Source organism: Eulemur rufifrons, chromosome 7 (assembly GCF_041146395.1).
Source record: "Eulemur rufifrons isolate Redbay chromosome 7, OSU_ERuf_1, whole genome shotgun sequence".
NCBI classification, from domain to species: Eukaryota; Metazoa; Chordata; class Mammalia; order Primates; family Lemuridae; genus Eulemur; species Eulemur rufifrons.
Window position 1 is genome coordinate 6255261 of NC_090989.1, and position 19595 is coordinate 6274855.

The 19595-nt window shown below is 35.1% G+C and overlaps 1 protein-coding gene across 1 annotated transcript in view; it reads left to right on the plus strand.

The window, feature by feature from the left end:
- BRWD1 (bromodomain and WD repeat domain containing 1) overlaps window positions 1–19595 on the plus strand; it is a 109689-nt gene that overhangs the window by 34614 nt on the left and 55480 nt on the right. The window contains exons 18-21 of the mRNA XM_069474947.1: window positions 3662–3847; window positions 9263–9446; window positions 13049–13142; window positions 15277–15408. Of these exons, the coding sequence (XP_069331048.1) occupies window positions 3662–3847; window positions 9263–9446; window positions 13049–13142; window positions 15277–15408 (596 nt within the window). The remainder of the gene's footprint in view (window positions 1–3661; window positions 3848–9262; window positions 9447–13048; window positions 13143–15276; window positions 15409–19595) is intronic.

A 19595-nucleotide genomic window follows, 5' to 3' on the forward strand; every position in this document is an offset into this window, starting at 1 on the left:
CCAGTTATTCCAATAATGTCTGTTAAAGATTTTTTTTTCTCCCCTGATTTCAGTTTGGGACCACATACGATACTGATAGATTTGAAGATTATACATCAGGAATTTTAAACAGTACCTCAATTCGGGTTTGTCTATTTCTTCTTGATTAGGTTCAGGTTATGCATTTTTGAAAGAATACAACATACATGATGTTTTAGTCTTTCTAGAGCATCACGTCAGGATGCTTATGACTGTAGTTTGTGCAATTATGATTATAGTTTGTCCAGTTATTGGTAATGTTTTCTTTGAACACTTGGTTAGTGTGGTGTTTGCTAAGTTTCTTCACTATAAAGTTACTATTTTTCTCTTTTTGTAATTTGTGGGGAAATATGTGAAGACCCTACTCCTTGTCAAACTTTACCCGTAAATTTTAGGATCCATTGATTTTTGCCTGAATCGGTTATTAATATGAAGGTTGCAAAATGGTTATTTTCTAGCTTCATAGCACTCCACCAAATAACACTGCATAGGACTGTCCACTAATCATTTATTTATTGGTGTGGTTCATTAAGTTTTAGTATGGACTCATGGGTGGTTACATAGTGGGTTATAATTCATTACTGTTACCATTTTGCAGCTCTTATTCTTCGATTTGACTCTGAGAGCCTCTTTTAGCTGTCCTTTCTCAAGTCCTTATTAATTTTCAGTCACTTCCTTCATTTCTTGGTTCAAGATGTTCCAGGCTTGTCTTGTATTTTCTTTGTCCTTGCCAAGTGCAGAGTTTTTTGTTTGTGTTAATAGCAGTATAGTTGCAGTATTTCTCTCTGCAGATACTAAGCAAAGAAAAAGTGCTATTTTGTTTGGATGAGGTTTAATTTACTGCAATTAAATTACCAACTATAAGGTTAAAGCTTAATGTAAATCACTACATGTGTACTATTTCAAATATTAAGTTCATTTTTTATTAGTTTCATTGAAGTATAGTTTATATATAACCGAATTCACCAATTTTAGGTATACAGTTCAAATGAGTTTTGACAAATGTTAAACAATGTAACTGCCACCATAATCAAGATATAAAACATTTCTACTGGCCCCCAAAAGATCCCAGGGCTTGTTTGGAGTCAGTCCTCTCCCTTTTCCCAATCCCTTGTAACTACTGTTCTATTTTCTGCCACTTTAATTTTGCTTTTTAAGGGAATGTTATATAAATAGAATCATACAGTATGTAGTCTTTTGTGTCTTGGCTTCTTTGGCTAAGCATGGTCCTTTTGAGATTTGTTCATGTTGTTGCATGTAGCAGTAGTTTGTCCCTGTTTATTGATTGGTAGTGCCCCATGGGATGTGTTGATATATCATCATTTGTTTATTCATTTACTGACAGGTAAAGGACATTTGGCTTATTTCCAATTTGGGAATATTATGAAGGTTGAATGTCTTCAGTTCTATCAATTTTTACTTTATTTTAAAGCTCATTCATTAGATATCTGCACATTTTGGATTATATGTCCTCTTGATAAGTTGATTATTTGATCATTATGAAATGTTTCTGTGTAACTCCGGAAATATTTTTTGTTTTGAAGACTATTTTATTTCATATTAATATAACCAGTCCAACTTTTTTGTGTTAATGTTGGCATGGTTTATCCTTTTCAATTCTTCTAACCTATCTGTATCTTTATATTTAAAATAGGTTTCCTGTAGGCAGCATATCAAATCTGATAACTTATCTTTTAATTGGAGTTTGTAGACCATTTACATTTAATACTGTTAGTGTGATAAGGTTTGAATCTACCATTTGTTTTCTCTTTATCCCTTCTGTTCTTAGTGCATTTTCCTTTTTTTTCCTGCCTTTTTGGGAGTGATTATTTTTTAGTGTTCCATATTGTGACAGAGGAACTGGCCTGGGGAAAAGAAAAACTCTTTGGAGAACTGAAACCTGCATCCTTGGCTCAGGCCAGTGGTAGGGAGGAGCAGGGAGAAGGCCTTTTGTTTTTATCCCAGGTGGTGCCAGCCCCACCAGGTGGGTGGCTGGCAGAATTCACAGGCTTTGTCTTTGGCAGAGATGGGACAATTAGAATAATTAACCACAGTAACTGCCTGAAGCTGAGAATTCTCCCTTTAAAAACTCTGTATTTCTGCCTATGTTCAGGAAAAATTTGGATTTTGAGATGATAGTCTTTTTCCTGCCTTTTCTGGCAAAGGTAATAAATCTCTTTCCTTCTCCCCGAAAGACACTTGTCCTCGTTCTTCTGATTCAGCCTCGTGGACAAGTGCCCAGCTTTTGGTAACAGGAGAACTAGAGTTGTCTTTTTGTTGAAAGCTTAAAAGGTCTTTATCTCTTTTTTTCCTTAAGACAGTAGATAAGAAATTAAGTCACTGCTTTTCTCTACATCAGAAATCCCCCAGAGTTGCTCTATTCCAGTCAGAGACCTGGGAAATAAAATTTTAGAGAAATACATTGAGTATAAATAAATGAGGGGCAGGCTGGGTGAGGTGGCTCACGCCTGTAATCCTAGCACTCTGAGAGGCGGAGGCCCGAGGAGTGCTTGAGGTCAGGAATTTGAGATAAATAAATGAGGGGCATTAGTGTGAAACAGTGTAATAAAATTTTATAGAAGTAAAATGTTTCCATGCTTCACTTCCAGGGATTTCAGAGGCTGGGTTGAGGTTTTTGTGGTATGTAGTCCTGTAAAGGAAGGATTTTTTTCTTTTTTTAAATTTCAGAATATTAGTGTATAAACGATTTGGTTACATGATTTGCTTTTGTGCAGTTTGAGTCAAAGTTATAAGTGTGCCCATCACCAAGATAGTAGTGTGCATTGTCCACATTAGTTGTGTATTGACCTGTCCCCTGCCCCTTTGGTTTCTGTTGAGTTTTACTACCATATGTGCACATGGGTATTGATTGATTAGTTCCAATTTAATAGTGAGTACATGTGGTATTTGTTTTTCCATTCTTGCAATACTTCACTTAGAAGAATAGTCTCCAGCTCCATCCTGGTTGTTACAAAAGGTATTAGTTCACTGTTTTTTTTTTTTTTTTTTTATGGCTGAGTGGTACTCCATAGTATACGTGTACCACATTTTATTAATCCACTAACGTATTAATGGGCACTTGGGTTGATTCCACATCTTTGCAATTGTGAATTGTGTTGCAGTAAACATTTGCATGCATTAAGGAAGGATTTTGTTTGCTTTTAATCTCTTCTCTGATTTAATTAGTTATGGAGGTGTAGGGCATCTTTTTTTGTTGTTGTTTTTGTTTTTTTGAGACAGAGTCTCACTCTGTCGCCTGGGCTAGTGGCATCAGCCTAGCTCACAGCAACCTCAAACTCCTGGGCTCAAGCAAACTTCCTGCCTCAGCCTCCTGAGTAGCTGGAACTATAGGTGTGTGCCCTCACACCTGGCTAATTTTTTCTGTTTTTAGTAGAGACAAAGTCTCATTCTTGCTCAGGCTGGTCTCAAACTCCTGACCTTAAGCGATCCTCTGTCCTCGGCCTCCCAGTGCTAGGATTATAGGTGTGAGCCAACGTGCATGGCCTAGGGTATCTTTGTAATTGGTTATTTTTTGAAAATGGGAATTCTGCCGATTTTTAATGTGTTTTAATTGTAGTCTAATGAAAGCTTTTTTTGTTTTCAGCTCATATAATGATTATATATTTATTTATTGAATTTGTAGGTGATGGAGAGGTAATTGAACAAATTATAAGCCTACAAACCAATGATAATGGTGAACGAAGCCCAGAGTCTAGTATTCTTGATGGAATGATAAGACAGTTGCAGCAACAGCAAGATCAGAGAATGGGAGCAGATCAGGATACTATTCCAAGTGGACTTCCAAATGGAGAAGAAACACCCCGAAGAGGTAATAAAGTATAAGAAATATTTTACTTTAAGATAGCTGCATTGAAATTCAAGAGTAAATGAAGTCTTTGTCAGGTACATACAGTGTGAAAAACTCAAGTAAGCAACATATTTTTACAATTTAGGTAATATGAAGGTAGCTATATTAGGTATAATGATGATGTAGTAACAAATGGGCATTTGATTTTCAAGTGCTATCAAAGGCTGCTGAAACCTTTTTTGCTCTAAAAATAGAGTATTTACAAAATTGTGTTAAACAGTAGCAAATAGTTTTTTTTAAAGGAAAACTTTACTTCTAGCTTTGCTTTGCTTCGTTGTTGAATTTTTGAAGAACTGAACTGGGTAGAATGGAATTTTTCTTACTAAATCAAAAGGCTTGAACCGCATTTTCAGTGGTGAGACCTTGATAGAGCAATTGAGAAATAGGTAGTGGGAATAATTTAGAGAAAACTGGTGATTGTTATGTAAATGAGAACTAACCCTGGGAAAGGTAAATGTCTGTTGAAGATTAGAGACAATGCCATAAAATCCCAACAGTGCCACAAAGACATTCCTTGCCACAAAGGCAATCCCTGCCGTCTCAAACCTGCCTAGGGCAGTTAGCTACCAATTTATTTATTTTATTTTTTTATTTTTTTGAGATGGGGTCTGGCTCTTGCTCAGGCTGATCTCGAACTCCTGAGCTCAAACGATCCGCCCGCCTCAGTTTCCCAAGTGCTAGGATTACAGGTGTGAGCCACCGCACCCAGCCAATTTAAACATCTATATCTATATGTTAAAAAATCATTTTGACCAAATGTTTCTACTTGGTTGTGGGAAAATTTGCCTTTTCTTCTATGTTGACTCTTTTTTTTGTTTTTTGAGACAGAGTCTTGCTCTGTCACCCCTGCTAGAGTGTGGTGGCATCAGCCAGGCTCATAGTAACCTCAGACTCCTGGGCTCAAGCGATCCTCCTGCCTCAGTCTCCCAAGTAGCTGGCACTACAGGTGTATGCCACCACGCCCAGCTGATTTTTTCTATTTTTAGTAGAGACGGGGTCGCGCTGTTGCTCAGGCTGGCTATGTTGACTGTTAATTCTTGTTTTCTAATGGCAACTAATGGGAAAATAATTTAATTTACGGAAGTCTACTTTGAACAAATTAATGTATGGCCAGGGAATGTGTGCCTTTATCTGGAGAAGGAAACTATTAAAATATATTTGCCTACTTACTTCCTTGCTCTTTTATCACTCAGTATTGTTCTCTGGATGGTTTTTTCAGGTCCCTGTCTGCCCTGTCTGTCCTTTTTTTAAAAATAAGTGCCTAATGCTTTTAAGTTTTACTTCTTTCTTTTATATACTGAATTATTTTGAACTGGTACACAGAAGTGTCAATCAACCCTTTGTTTATGACATTCTCTTACTGGGTCACACACAGTCGTCTTTTATTTGTTTTAAATCATTGTAATAACCTACATTTATATTTATGTGGTCTTCCTTGATTTCCCTCTCCCAAGGTAACAATTATCCTGGCTCTTATGTAGGTCCTTTATTTGCCTTTTTAGTGATACAATTTTGATGTTTCCAAATGCATTATTAAAAAACATTTTTTTTAACTTTATTAAAAGGATATTGGGTTGTATGTATTCATTTGGGACTTTTTTACATACTATATTTCTAAGATTGTTTCACTGTTGTATCAGATTCATTTTGACTGGTGTGTATTTCATTGTGTGAATGTATCTAATTTTATTCATTCAGTGGGCATTTGGGTAATTTTGAGGTTTTGTTAATCATGAACAGAAATGGTATTAACAGTCTTATGTGTCTCGTATACATTTGAAAGAATTTCTCTTAAATATTAATCTAGGAGTGGAAATGCTAAATATAGTCATGTGAGCTTTCAGCTTTGTAAGATTATGCCAAACTATTGTCCACAGTAGTTATACAATTTCTACTCCCAGTAGCAGTACATAAGGAATACTGTTGATTCACTTCTTCAGTATTTGGTGGTTTTAGATTTCTACCATTCAAATAGGTGTCAAATGGTAATGCAGTTTGGATTTGAAATGTTTCTTTATCACTAATAAGGTTGAATGTATATTTTTTGGCTGTATTTTGTTCCTGTTTCTTTTTTCCTTCTATTTATTTTACAGTGTTTATCACATTTCTTATTTGAAGTTCTTTGGGAAACCTAATCCTGTGTTGTCATGTCTACTGTTATGTATCACTGTGTTACTTTGGATTATAACCTCATCTTCAGGAGGAAATTATCAGTGGGAATCATGGGCAGCCAAAGTTGAGAACTTATCTTTCCAGATAGTTTGTTGGATATTACCAACCTGGGTCCTTTTTAGAGTAAAATATTTTTATTTATATAAGAAGCTTTATAGAACAATGAATTAAATATCTGACAAATTGCCTTTACTGAAAAGAACAAAATGGTATAAAAATTAGGCTACTCCAAAGACATGTGGTTACTACACATAGGATAAACTTGGTGGAAGACAATATTATGATACGTGGGTCCTGCAAGGACCAATTCTTTCTGTAACTTAACCATTTTTGTAGTTTTTGGACCACATGGGTAATCTAATTTTAAGCCCCTCAATCAATATGAAGTACAGGCCCATGTTTGTGAATTCCTAGGAAAGGTTTCCACCTCTTACCTGAATTCAAGCTGAGCTAAAACAGTCGTCTAGTCATCTTTTGCTAATAGGTGGATTAGAATTTCGTTTAGGGTGTACCACAGCAAGTTATTTGGGGTTTTTTTTTTTTAGGTGAGGATGGTGGGCTGTTTATTTGCTGTGTGCTTGACAGGTCTAAGAGCTTTCTGTGTGGACATTAAAACTCAAGCCCTGTGTTACTGATTTGGGCAACTTTGTCAGGCTGCTGCAGGTTCAGCTCATGATTTTCTTATTCAGCTTCCTTTTTGTTTCTAGCCTAAGGTGATTTACAAATTTCCTTATTCATTTAAAAGAGTATTTGTTATAACATACAATGCATTTCTGGGTGTCTGTCGAGGGAAGTTTTTTCAAGTTACATTGCTAAAACACAGAGATTGTAATTTTCATGTTTCTAAGGTTACTTTTGTCTGAACTTTATGGAATGATACACAGATATTTCTTATTATTGGTCATGAAAATCTTTTACTTGTAAAATTGAGTTACTTGATTGCTTTCCCTTGGGCCTTCAAAGTTAACTACTTCACAGATGAATTTAAAAAATTCTTAGTGAAGTTATGCTAGTCTATTGACTAATCCTAGTTTATTGCCTAGGACTGTAAAACCTAATAGCTTTATGAGGGTTTTTTCCTCTTAAACTTACAGTATAAGAATTTAGTTTTTCCAGTGTTTCTGTTGAAAATAATTATTCCTGTAGGAAAGTTGGAAGAATAATACAGTGAACACTCACACATTCTTTGACTAGATTCATTATTTTGATACTTTCGCTTTGTCTCTTTGTATGTGTGTGGGTGCATGTTCCTGTATGTTTTTTTCTGAAGCATTTGAGAGTAAGTTGAAGATTTATGACAATTTTTACCTTAATGTTTGCTCCTGTATCTTTCAAGTAGGAGGGACACCATCTTTCATAACCATCATACAATGATGGCACTAAACAAACTTTATGTTGATACAATAATGCTATCTAATTTAGAGCTCTTAGTAGCATTTCTACAGTTGTCCCAGTATTGTCCTTCTTCATGGCTGTTTTTTAAATTTAGGATTTAATCAAGCCCTGTTCATTGTATTTAATTATTATGTCTCTTTTAATCGAGAAAGTTACCTCCTAGCACTGTTACTTTGGAAGGGTTCAGGCCTCTTGTTTCACAGGATGGATTTACCTTAATATGGATTTGGCTGATTATTTCCTTATAATTGGATTCAGGTTAAACATGTTAGGCAGGAGTACTGAATAGTTAATGTTGTGTCCTCAGTGCCTCCTAGCAAGAGACACAAGCTGCATTCTTCTGCACCTTGCTGCTTTCCCTTAACATATTTTAGGAATCAATTCACAGTGTTACTTTTGATCCTTTTTATAGTTTTATAGTACTCCACTGCGTAGAGTAACCAACCACTGTAATTTGTTTATGGGCATTTAGGTTATTTCTTATACTTTGCTATTATAAATGGTGTTGTGATTAATAACCTTGTACATGTTTTCTTCACCTTGGAGAATAACACCATGACTTGGGCAGTTAAATTTAGAATTTATGTTTATTTCTCAATTCAAAAAATGTTTCTTCGACATCAGTATACAGTATTTTCATATAAATGTTTGCATTAATAACAGGGGCATTTAATGCTGTTTTTAGTTGGTGAAGCATAGTGTGTTCTGTAATGAAGATTGGTCCACATGATTGGTAAACAGAACGAAGTACATTGAAGAGTGCAAAAGTCGTTTTTACTCGGGGAATTTTCCCTAGGCAAGAAGAGCTGGCATAACTGGAGTGGAATTACGTAGCCTCCCACAGGAAAGGGTATAGCCCTCAGTTTTTTTTGTTGCATTAGTAGCAGGAGCTCTTTCATATTATATTTTAAGAAAATGAACATTTTGCCTGGGGTTTCTTCCCCAGTGGCTACCAGCTCATGGGAGGTTACCTGTCCTCCAGGCTCAGAGCTTCGATGTTGCCTGCATTGCCTCTTAAGCCATTCACTCAGCTCTGGTTTAAGAGCTGTCAGCATTTCCTCCCAGTATTTCATTTGTGTGAATTTTTAATATCCACTTTGGCAGCTGCCTGCCTGATGGCTCAGATTATCCGGTTTTTTTTTTTTTTTTTTGACAGTCTTTCACTGTGTCACCCAGCCTGGAGAGCAGTGGCGTCATCCCAGCTCACCACAACCTTAAACTCTTGGGCTCAAGTGATCCTCCTCCTCCCTCAGCCTCCAGAGCAGCTGGGACTAGAGGCTCACATCACCATGCCCAGCTAATTTTTTTCTATTTTTTTTGCTGGATGGGGAGATGGTCTTGCTCAGGCTGGTCTCATGGCCTCAAGCTCCCAGAGTGCTAGGATTAGAGGTGTGAGCTGTTGCACCCGGCCTCACAATTAATGTTGTAAAAGTTTTTGTTGTAAAGCCACTTCAGTCTGAGGACTCTGTCTTCACTGCTGATTTTTTTCAAAAGACATTTTTTAAGTATGCAGTTTCGAAGAAGGCAAGGTTTTCAGGAATGCACATATAATGGAAAAATGCTTATACATTTTACAATTTCAGAAAGTCTAGAAATTGAAATTGAGATTTAGTAGTTAATATTTGTTCAGTGTTCTGCATTTTGATATTAGTCACGTTAAGGTTTTTCTGTCAAAGTTTGTTGAGTAGATCCTTCTTTTGTTTATTTTTGGTATGTATCTTAGTAGGAGCAATGCATGCTTATTATGTGCTAATGTATTTTATTAGTTTGAGATTGTTTTAGAATTATTTCTTGATAATTTTTTCCTAGGTTTTAGAAGACTTAGCTTAGACATCCAGTCCCCTCCAAATATTGGTCTGCGTCGTAGTGGACAAGTTGAAGGTGTTCGCCAGATGCATCAGAATGCCCCACGTAGTCAGATTGCTACAGAACGTGACCTGCAGGCTTGGAAACGAAGAGTGGTTGTACCAGAGGTACCGCTAGGCATATTTAGGTTTGTTTTAGGATATCTATTTATATTGTTATTTCTGTCTCTGAAAATGTATTCATATGGTTACTTATACATCCTTTACTCCATTAATTGTGTAACAGAATCGCATAAATATATTTTAGCAATGTGTGGGAATCTAATTGTGGTAGGGAAATTTTCAAAATTATTCTCTTTTTTACTTTGGTAAATTTTTTCAGAACCAGTCTTGTTTCATCTATACAAATACCCATTTTTCTCCTTTCAGTATTTTTCTGAAGGAAATTGCAGGCATAATAATATTTCGTACATTAGTATTTTAGTATGTATTTTTAAAAGATAAAGAATTGCTTATTATTTATTTTTTTTTATTTTTTTTTTTTTTGAGACAGAGTCTCACTCTGTTGCCCAGGCTAGAGTGAGTGCCGTGGCGTCAGCCTAGCTCACAGCAACCTCAAACTCCTGAGCTCAAGGGATCCTCCTGTCTCAGCCTCCCGAGTAGCTGGGACTACAGGCATGCACCACCATGCCCGGCTAATTTTTTCTATATATATTTTTAGCTGTCCATATAATTTCTTTCTATTTTTAGTAGAGATGGGGTCTCGCTCTTGCTCAGGCTGGTCTCGAACTCCTGAGCTCAAACGATCCGCCCACCTCGGCCTCCCAGAGTGCTAGGATTACAGGCGTGAGCCACCGCGCCCGGCCAAGAATTGCTTTAAAATATAACTACAGTGCCATTACCATACCTTAAAATAAACTGTTCTCTCAGTATAACCAAATATCCAGCCCATGTTCATTTTTATTTTTTAATTTTTTTTAGATAGGGTCTTGCTGTGTTGCCTGAGCTACAGTGCAACGGAGTCATTGTAGCTCACTGTAACCTCAAACTCCTGGGATCATGTGATCCTCCTGCCTTAGCCCCCTGAGTAGCTGGTACAACAGGCATGCACCACCACACCTGGCTAATTTTTAAATTTTTTTTGTACAAATGGGGTCTTGCTGCATTTCTCAGACTGGTCTTGAATTCCTGACCTCAAATGATTCTACCGTGTAGGCTTCCCAAAGTGCTGGGATTACATGGCGCCCAGCCTTAGTCCATGTTTTAAATTTCCAGTTGTTTCAAATATCATAAATGTTTTCAGTTTTTTGCAAGGCTTTTGTAAGTGGTATAATTCTCTCAGAAGGCACTCATAATATCTAGTTTTGATTTTTATGATGTTAGCAGCCATTGATGCTTAATGCCTAGATTCATTAATTCATTAAGTTTTCGAAACCAGTGTTGTTTTATTCTTCAGATATGACCAATTTGTTTTTCATTGTATAAATCATGTTGCTGGGATTCAACTTATTTCTGATATTTTTTTTTTTTTTCCAATCCATAGGACTTGGTTTGATAAGATACTCCTTACTGATGTTAAAATTGTGTTTTCTCTGGCCAAAAGCTCCTCAGTCTTTTCCAAATGACTGTAGTAGTCCTCATAGCATCCTTACTGTCAGGCATGCTAAGATGTTATATAGTTCATCTTGTAAATGTTTTTACCTAGACTTGGAATTAGCCCTATTATTTTTTAGTGAGAAATGATATTTCATAATTACAGTCTGGGCAGTAGGATCTTTTCTACTGAGTTGTAATGTACTGATTTTGTATTAACATTGAAATGGAAGCAGCAGATACTTTTTCAGGGATACCCAAAATGGTTTAGTATTCTGTCAAGTTTGTCTCAGAACAACTAATATCTTGAAGATAATTTTGTAAATTTATGTGTTTAGCCAGAAGAGTTTCAGTGATTGGTCAATTAATGTATTGGATAGTACTTATATATTGTACAGTGAATTTGAGAAAGTTTTATAAGTACACAATAAAGTTATGAAAAGCAAAATCTGGAATTGCGATGAAGAAAAAAGAGAAAATCACTATTGTGTATATAGCATGCTATAAGTAAGCCTTAAATTTGTGTCTGAGCTTTCATGGTCATTAGAACTCAAAGTATCATTTTGGGAAACTTTCACTGTCAAAACCAAGAGAAGCAAATGAGTATCAGGAGAGAAATACCTGAAGAATAATTTCTTAAGCACACAAGGATTTATTTTCTTATCTATAGGAAGACTGGAAATAGATAGTTCAAGGCTGGACTCGTGGTTCAACAGTTAATCAGTAACTTAGGCTCCTGTGTTTTTTTTTATCTCCGTGTTGGAGTTTGGTTGGATTCTAACCTAAAGGTCACCCCATAGTCCAGGATAGCTACTGAAGCTCTAGCCATCATGTATCTGTATTTATGATGTAGGTTGAGATTTAGGATGGACAGATAGATGGCAAAAAGGACATTTCTAGTCATGGGAACTTCTTTTAAGCAGTGGCATGGAGTTTCTGCTTATAACCCATTGACCAGAATGTTGTTGTTTGGCCATACTAAGCTAATGAGACTAGGTAACACAGTTTATATTTGGGACAGTAAAGAACCTAGATAAAAATTGAGAGTCTGTTTATAAGGATGAAAAGGAGAATGGATTTTATGAGTCAGCTCTCTGCCATAATATAATTTTCACAAAGAGCCTAATTCTTTCTAGCATTGTATTCCAAAATAAAGCTCACATCAGATTTTATAAAGGAGATACTGATTGAAATGTGATCAGTGCCCTTGGCAATAGTCCCTATAGTGGAAACAAGGCTGAATTTTGCATAACTGTGTATTAAGGTGTCATTTGATATGGATCAAGAGAATTTAAAAATTTGTTTTCTGACTATAAAAATATTATGTGTCCATTGTGAAAAATTTAGGTAATACAAAAAAATGTGAAGATAAATAACCTTACTGTGCAGAGCTATGAGCTACATAATGCTCATAGCTACCAGGTGTACCTTGAGGAAAAAAAGTGGTTTCCTTAGAAATCAGTTTTTATCCTTATAGCATTTGCTTTTATACTTAGTCGAATGTCCAGTTATATCTTGGTGTGTGGCCAAAATGTCAGTCTTAGAAATTTTTCCTTTGGTATGTTAAAGTAAACAAAAACAAAGCCATGTGTTTTTAATAATCGAATTGGAGAGAAGAGGCATTCAGTCTTTTCCATGGAGAAGAAAAATGATCTTTAGTACCTTCTTCATGGTGCCAGGTCCCTTATTTTGAAATTGAGTACAGTAACATTATCTTTCTGTTGTTGTAACATGTGTGTGAAATAGAGGTGATTAGAAAAACTAGTAACATTGTCATTCTTGTTTTCTATAAATTATAAAATATGTAATTTGAATAAGTTTAGAGAAGGTGGATTCTGTTCTTATTTTTTCTTTAGAGAAAAGAATTTTCTTGGAAAACATGGGGATGTTTTGAGAAGCTAATATGAGAGATCCTATTCAAATTGGTCCTAATAGGGCCAATCAGAATACAAATGAATGAATGATTTTTGTCAAATATGAGGACCTCCTAGTTGCCTCTGAGATTATTTATATTCATATAAATATGTGAATTTTTTATATTTAATTTTTAACATTTTGCTTTATCTTTAGGAATTTTGTGTATTGATTTTTAAGAGTAAACTTACGATTCCTAGAATCATGATTAATTTTTATTCCTTATATCCTTTAGTTATCCATCAGTTCAGTAACTAATTTAAATGGGTATTTAAATTTGTAGGAAGCTGGAAGACTTCCGATTAGAGAAAGGTGAAGAGGAAAGAAATCTTTATATAATAGGAAGAAAAAGGAAAACTCTCCAGCTCTCACAAAAGGTAACCTAAATTCTGTTTTCTTATTAAATTAGAAATTAAATTGAAATTTAGAATTTTCTTTCTGATTTACAAAAATATTAGTAACTTTCATCTGAAGTAGAATATTTTTGCTTAAGGTCTTCTGTTTTGGACTTAAAATAGGTAGACTTAAGGTTGTACAGTTGTTAAGAGGGAGTAGTTTGAAAACTTGAGAGAAGTTGCCTATTGCCTAACAGTGCTACTGAGTTCTTAATTTTAGTTACTACATTTTTTCGTTCTGAAGTTTCTTCGCTTTTTTTTGGCGGGGGAGGAAGGAAGTTTTCAGTTTTCTGCTAAAGTTCTTGTTTTTTTTATTAATAATTACTTAAAAATTAGCTATAGTTATTTTGAAAACGGAGGTCTGGTAGTTTCATTTTTTTCAATGTCATGCTTCCCTGTGAACCATTTACCATTGCCTGTTGATTTTTCTGATTTTTTAAATTTTTTTTTGTTGTTTGTTTTTTTGAGTGAATGTTAAATGTTTTAAAAGAATTGAAGCACATAGGATGGCATTTCGTCTCCAGAGAAGATTTATATTTGCTTCTGGCAGGCTGCTGGAGCCACTCTCAAGCCTGCATTGCCTTATCCACCAAGAATGAGTATTAGTTCCTTGGATTACTGTTCTATCTATGGTTCACCTACAAGTCTAGGTTATAGCCCTTTAGGCTAAAAGCTGAAGCCTGGGGGGATTCTCCTACACATAGACATCTGTGAATTTTAATTTTTGTTAGCCTAACTCATGAGTTAGTCTGTCATTTTTTTGGTTACTTGATAAATTTTTTAGCTTCCTCTTCCGGGATGAAATTCTAGGGTTTTAAAAAAATTATTATTTTTCCTGACTTGGTCCTGTAATTCTTCTAGCCTTTTAAGGTATATAGTGTCTTTTAACTGATTTGTTAAAAATATATTTTGCCAGATTTTCTTGTTCATAGTGAAAGTGTTGACCCACCTGTGTTTACCTGTTATCATTCATGAAACTCATTAATGAGTTTTTGCTGAAACCAGTAATGATAAATTAAGGGAAGATGAATTTCTTTTAACACAGCCAGTGATAGATAGTGTTGAAATTCCAAAACAGACTAGTGTTCATCAAACAGATGGCACTCATGAAAATTGATTTGTGCATCAGTTCAAGAACTGTGTGCTTTCATTGAGAATTTCACATATGACTTTGGTGTTTGGGGAATGGCCTGCCTTTTAAAAAAATTAAACCAATGTAGTTATTTGGCTTATTTTGAAAGATTAGTCTGTTTTAATAAAAATATGATGGAAGAAATACAAGCAGAACTGAAAAGTACTGACAAAAACAGATTATCTAAAAATTTAAAACCTCAGAATAATTGTTTAATATTCGAGGATTATTTCTGATATTTCTCTATACCTCTATATGGATAGTGATATATTCCTGGAGATTGGTTACAACATCATACGAATACATATTTTTTATTTCTGAGATTTACATTTTCAAAGTGACATCCTTTTCAGGTTATTGTTATTTTCTCTCATTTCATAGTAAACAACCTTACACCATAGTTTGGAGAATGCTCATGTAATATGGCTCTTCACATGTCTTCTAAGGACCTTAAAAGTAAAAATACCAAGCTTGAATTAAAAGTATATGGCAAAAATTTCATTTATTCAAGGATATTTTCTTTTGAAACCTTTTTTTTTTTTCCTTAAATCCTTTTGGAAACTTGATATAATGCCCATTTTGTTCTTATTTAGGTGTTTTTTTTTTTTTTTTTTTTTTTTTTTTTTGTTGAGACAGAGTCTCACTTTGTTGCCCAGGCTAGAGTGAGTGCCGTGGCGTCAGCTTAGCTCACAGCAACCTCAAACTCCTGGGCTTAAGCGATCCTACTGCCTCAGCCTCCCGAGTAGCTGGGACTACAGGCATGCGCCACTATGCCCGGCTAATTTTTTCTATATAGATTTTTAGGTGTCCATATAATGTCTTTCTATTTTTAGTAGAGACGGGGTCTCGCTCAGGCTGGTCTCGAACTCCTGACCTTGAGCAATCCACCCGCCTCGGCCTCCCAGAGTGCTAGGATTACAGGCGTGAGCCACCGCGCCCGGCCTTATTTAGGTGTTGATTTTTATTTGTGTGTTTATTTTTCAGTCAGATTCTGTGGTTTTGGTGTCACAGTCTAGACAGAGGACATGTAGGCGTAAATATCCAAATTATGGTAGAAGAAATCTTAGCCAGCATGAGTTATCTTCTGGAAATGAGTCTTCAAGCTCTGTAAGACATGTGAGTATACTACTTTAAAATGTATAAGATAATCTTAAACAAATTGTCTGATTCTTTTTTTTGCACGTACTCCAAATTTATGTGAAAATACAGTATTATAGAGATTAAGATGAAATTTCATATTTTGTTTTTTTAAACAACCTTTAAATAATTTTGTTGACATATTCACACACGTTTGTGTACAATCCAATGGTTTGACAGATTGAGCATCCTAATCTGAAATTTGAAATGTTTCAAAATCTTAAACTTTTTCAATGCAGACAATGAAAGTCAAATGAAATTCTCATTTGGAGTATTTCAGATTTTGAATTTTCAGATTTGAGATGCTAAACTGATGAGTATAAATGCAAATATTACAAAATCTGAAAAAAAAATTCTGAAGTCCAAAACATTTCTGGTCTCAAGCGTTTTGTAAAAGGGATTCTCAACCTGTAGTATATTGATAAGAGTTGTGTCATTGTCACCACTATTCAATTTCAGAACATTTTCTTTGCCCCTAAAAAGAAATGGAATACCTACTTGTAGTCATTCACTGTTCTCTGTCTTCCCTAGCCCCTTGCGATTACTTAATATACTTTCTGTCTGCATTTGCTTGTTCTGGACCTTCATGTGAATGGGATCAAACTATATGATTTTGTGACTGGCTTCTTTTACATAGCCTAATGTTTTCAAGTTTAATCCATGTGTAGCATGTATCAATACTTCATTCTTTTATTACCCATTAATACTCCCTTGTATGGATGTACCACATTTTGTTTATATTTATCCATTTATAAGTTGATGGACATTTATGTTGTTTCCACTTTTTGGCTACTATGAATAATGCTGCTTATCAACATTTATATACAGATTTTTGTTTGGAGATATGTTTTCATTTCTTTTCGGCATATACCTAGGAGACAATTTGCTGGGTCATATACATGAAATTTATTATTTTAATCAATTTTAGGTGTATAACTCATTGGTGTTAATAGCATTCACAATATTGTGCAGCTGTCACCACTATATAATTCTAGAACTTTTCATCATTCCCAACAGAAAGTCTGTACTCCTCCCCTAGTCCCTGCTAACCTCTTTCTACTTTCTGTCTCAATTTGTCAATTCTAGGTTCCTCATATAAGTGGAATTATACAATATTTGTCCTTTTATCTTTGGCTTATTTCACAGTATAGTTTATGTCTTTTCTCTTAGTGAATTTTTGAGTTAATTTTATCATTTCCCTGAGGTTTTTCAGGTGATACTCTTATTCATAAAGTTTTACTATTTCTCTTATAATTTTTATATCTCTAATTGATATCGCTTATCTAATTGTATTAATACTTCCAGTATAATGTTGAATAACAGTGGATATAGTGGACTATATTTCTGTTGTTCATAGAGATGTCTCTACCATTTTCACAGTGAGATGCTTTAATTTAGGTCTTTATATTTTATTCTAGGGAAATTTCAACTAATGCCTGTTTTCTTGAGTGCTGTTTTATAAAAATCAGGAATGATTGTCAGTAGTTTTTTTTTAAGAAATCCTGAGTAGTATTAATCTTACGATTTTTCTTTTTGTATCTATTAATTTCAGTGTCAGTTAAGAAAGACCTTTCAAAAACTTCGAAAAAATACAATAGTTCCTTCGTATTCACAGTTTTGTTTTCCATAGTTTTGCTTTCTATGGTTTCATTTATCCTTGGCTGGCTGCGTTCTAAAAATATTAAATGGCAAATTTCAGAAATAAATAATTAGTTTTAAGTTGTACACCATTCTTAGTAGCATGATGAAATCTCACACTGTCCCACTTTGTCCTGCCTGGGACAGGAGTCATCTGTTTGTCTAGTGTATTCATGCTGTATATGCTATCCCCATTTGTTATCAGATTGACATCACAAGAAGAGTTAGTACAGTATAATGAGATACTTTGAGAAGGATACCACATTCACGTAACTTTTATGACATAATTGTCCTATTTTTAAGTTATTGTTAATCTCTTATTGTGTATAATTTACAAATTAAACTTTATCATAGCTTTGTATGTACAGGAAGAAAGATCATATGTACATAGTTTTTTACTCTCCATGGTTTCAGTCTTGGGGGTCTTGGAATGTATTCCCAGTGGATAAGGGGGACTACTGTATTTAAACAAACATTGATAATGTAGAATGCTAAATCCACTTGAGCTTTTAAAATCATAATTTTTTGTTGTGGTAGATTATTTCTCCACCTACAGTGGTATGGATTTGTTCTCCAGTGCTATTGCAGAGATGGGGGGAGATGGGTGTGTGTTGATTTCATTTTGGTTTAGAAAAAGTATGGGCTGTAGAGTTGGCTCTGATTTCTAATTCCAGTTCTTGCACTTAATTTCCTATGACCTTAAGCATATTACTTGACATTTCTTAGCTTGGGTTTTCCTATATATGAAGAGGTAGTAGTGGGCAGATAGGGACTTGGGAAACAATACAAAACGCATAGGGAGGGTGGATCTAGGTTTTGTGGGGTTGGAATCTGTTATAAAATTTTAGAGACCTTCTTTAAGAAAAATAACTCAGAATTACAAACTTGCACCAGGCTTTGGTAGCAAGTTAAATTGAGAACTTCTGAAACTTGTTTTATTAGCTTCATGTTAACCCTGCCTGTTTGTGAAAGTGTTTTGAGAGTTAATTGAGATCATACAGATAAAACATTTCATAGACTGCTTAATTTCTAGGTAGTAGCTTTTAAGAAAGAGTTTCTTTATTAATGTGAGGTTTGTTTTTTTTTAAAGTCCATTTCGAGAAGAAAAAGCAGGTTTCCATTTAGTAGGTCTAGAGTGGTAAGCCTAGAAATCTGTATTCCTAGAATGGCATTGATTCACATTTTGAGAAACATTTTAAAGGAATATGTTGACTTTGATTATGCTTGTTGAAATGAAGTAAGCAAAGATAGACATTTACTTGAGATTTGGTGTATCAGTTTTTGATTTTTCATCATTGTAAATGAACCTAGTATAAATGGTTTGTTACACAAGAAAAGTAGTTGTCTTAATTTGAAAGTAACTGCCTAGTATCCGTGACCAGAACTTAAAGAAGACTCTAACTGTTAGGGTTGTGGGAATCAGGCAGTCTTGTTTCCCCTGTGTTCCCGTTGAATTAAAAAAAAGCCCAACACTTTATTTGAGCTATTTTAGATTTACATAAAAATTGCTCAGAAAGTACAGAGAGTTACCATATACTCACTCTCCCCCTGCACACGGTTTCTCTTCTTACTAACGTCTTGACTTAGTGTGGTACATTCATTCCTGCTAATGAAACTAATGTTGACACATTATTATTAACTAAATTCCATACTTTACATTAGCGATCACTCTTTGTGTTATTTAGTTCTATGGGTTTGGACAAATGTGTAATGTTATGTATCTGCCATAACAGTATCATGCTCAATAGTTTCACTGCCCTAGAAATGCTCTGTGATATAATTTACTCGTGCCTCCCCCTGAATCCCTACCAGCCATTAATCTTTTTACTGTCTTTATAGTTTTGGCTTTTCCTGCATGTCAGAATCACATGGTATATAGACTATTTACATTGAGTTTTTTTCACTTAGCAATATGCATTTAAAGTTCCTTCATGTCTACTTTCTTTTTTTTTTTTTGAGTCAGGGTCTTGTCCTGTTGCCCAGGCTTGAGTGCAATAGGGGTGATCATAGCTCACTGCAACATCAAACTCCTGAGCTCAAGCAATGCTCCTGCCTCAGCCTCCCGAGTAGTTGGGACTACAAGCACACACCACTACGCCTGGCTAATTTTTCTATTTTTTGTAGAGATGAGTGTCTCACTGTTCCCCAGGCTGATCTCGAGCTCCTGGCCTCAAGCGATCCTCCCACCTTGGCTTTTCAAAGTGCTAGGATTATAGGCATGAGCCACTGTGCCCAGCCCTTCCATGTCTTTTTGTGGCTTGATAGCTTGTTTCTATTGCTCTATAATATTTAATTGTATGGATACATCATAGTTTGTTTATCCATTCATCTATTGAAGGGCATCTTGATTGCTTCTGAGTTTTGATAATTGTGAATAAAACTGCTATAAACATTTGTGTTCGTAGGCTTTTTGAAAAAATTAATGAACTGTGATTTTCAGAGCAGTTTTAGGTTCATAGCAAAATTGAACTGACGATACAGAGATTTCCTGTACGCCTTCTACCTCCACACATGCATAGTCTCCCTCA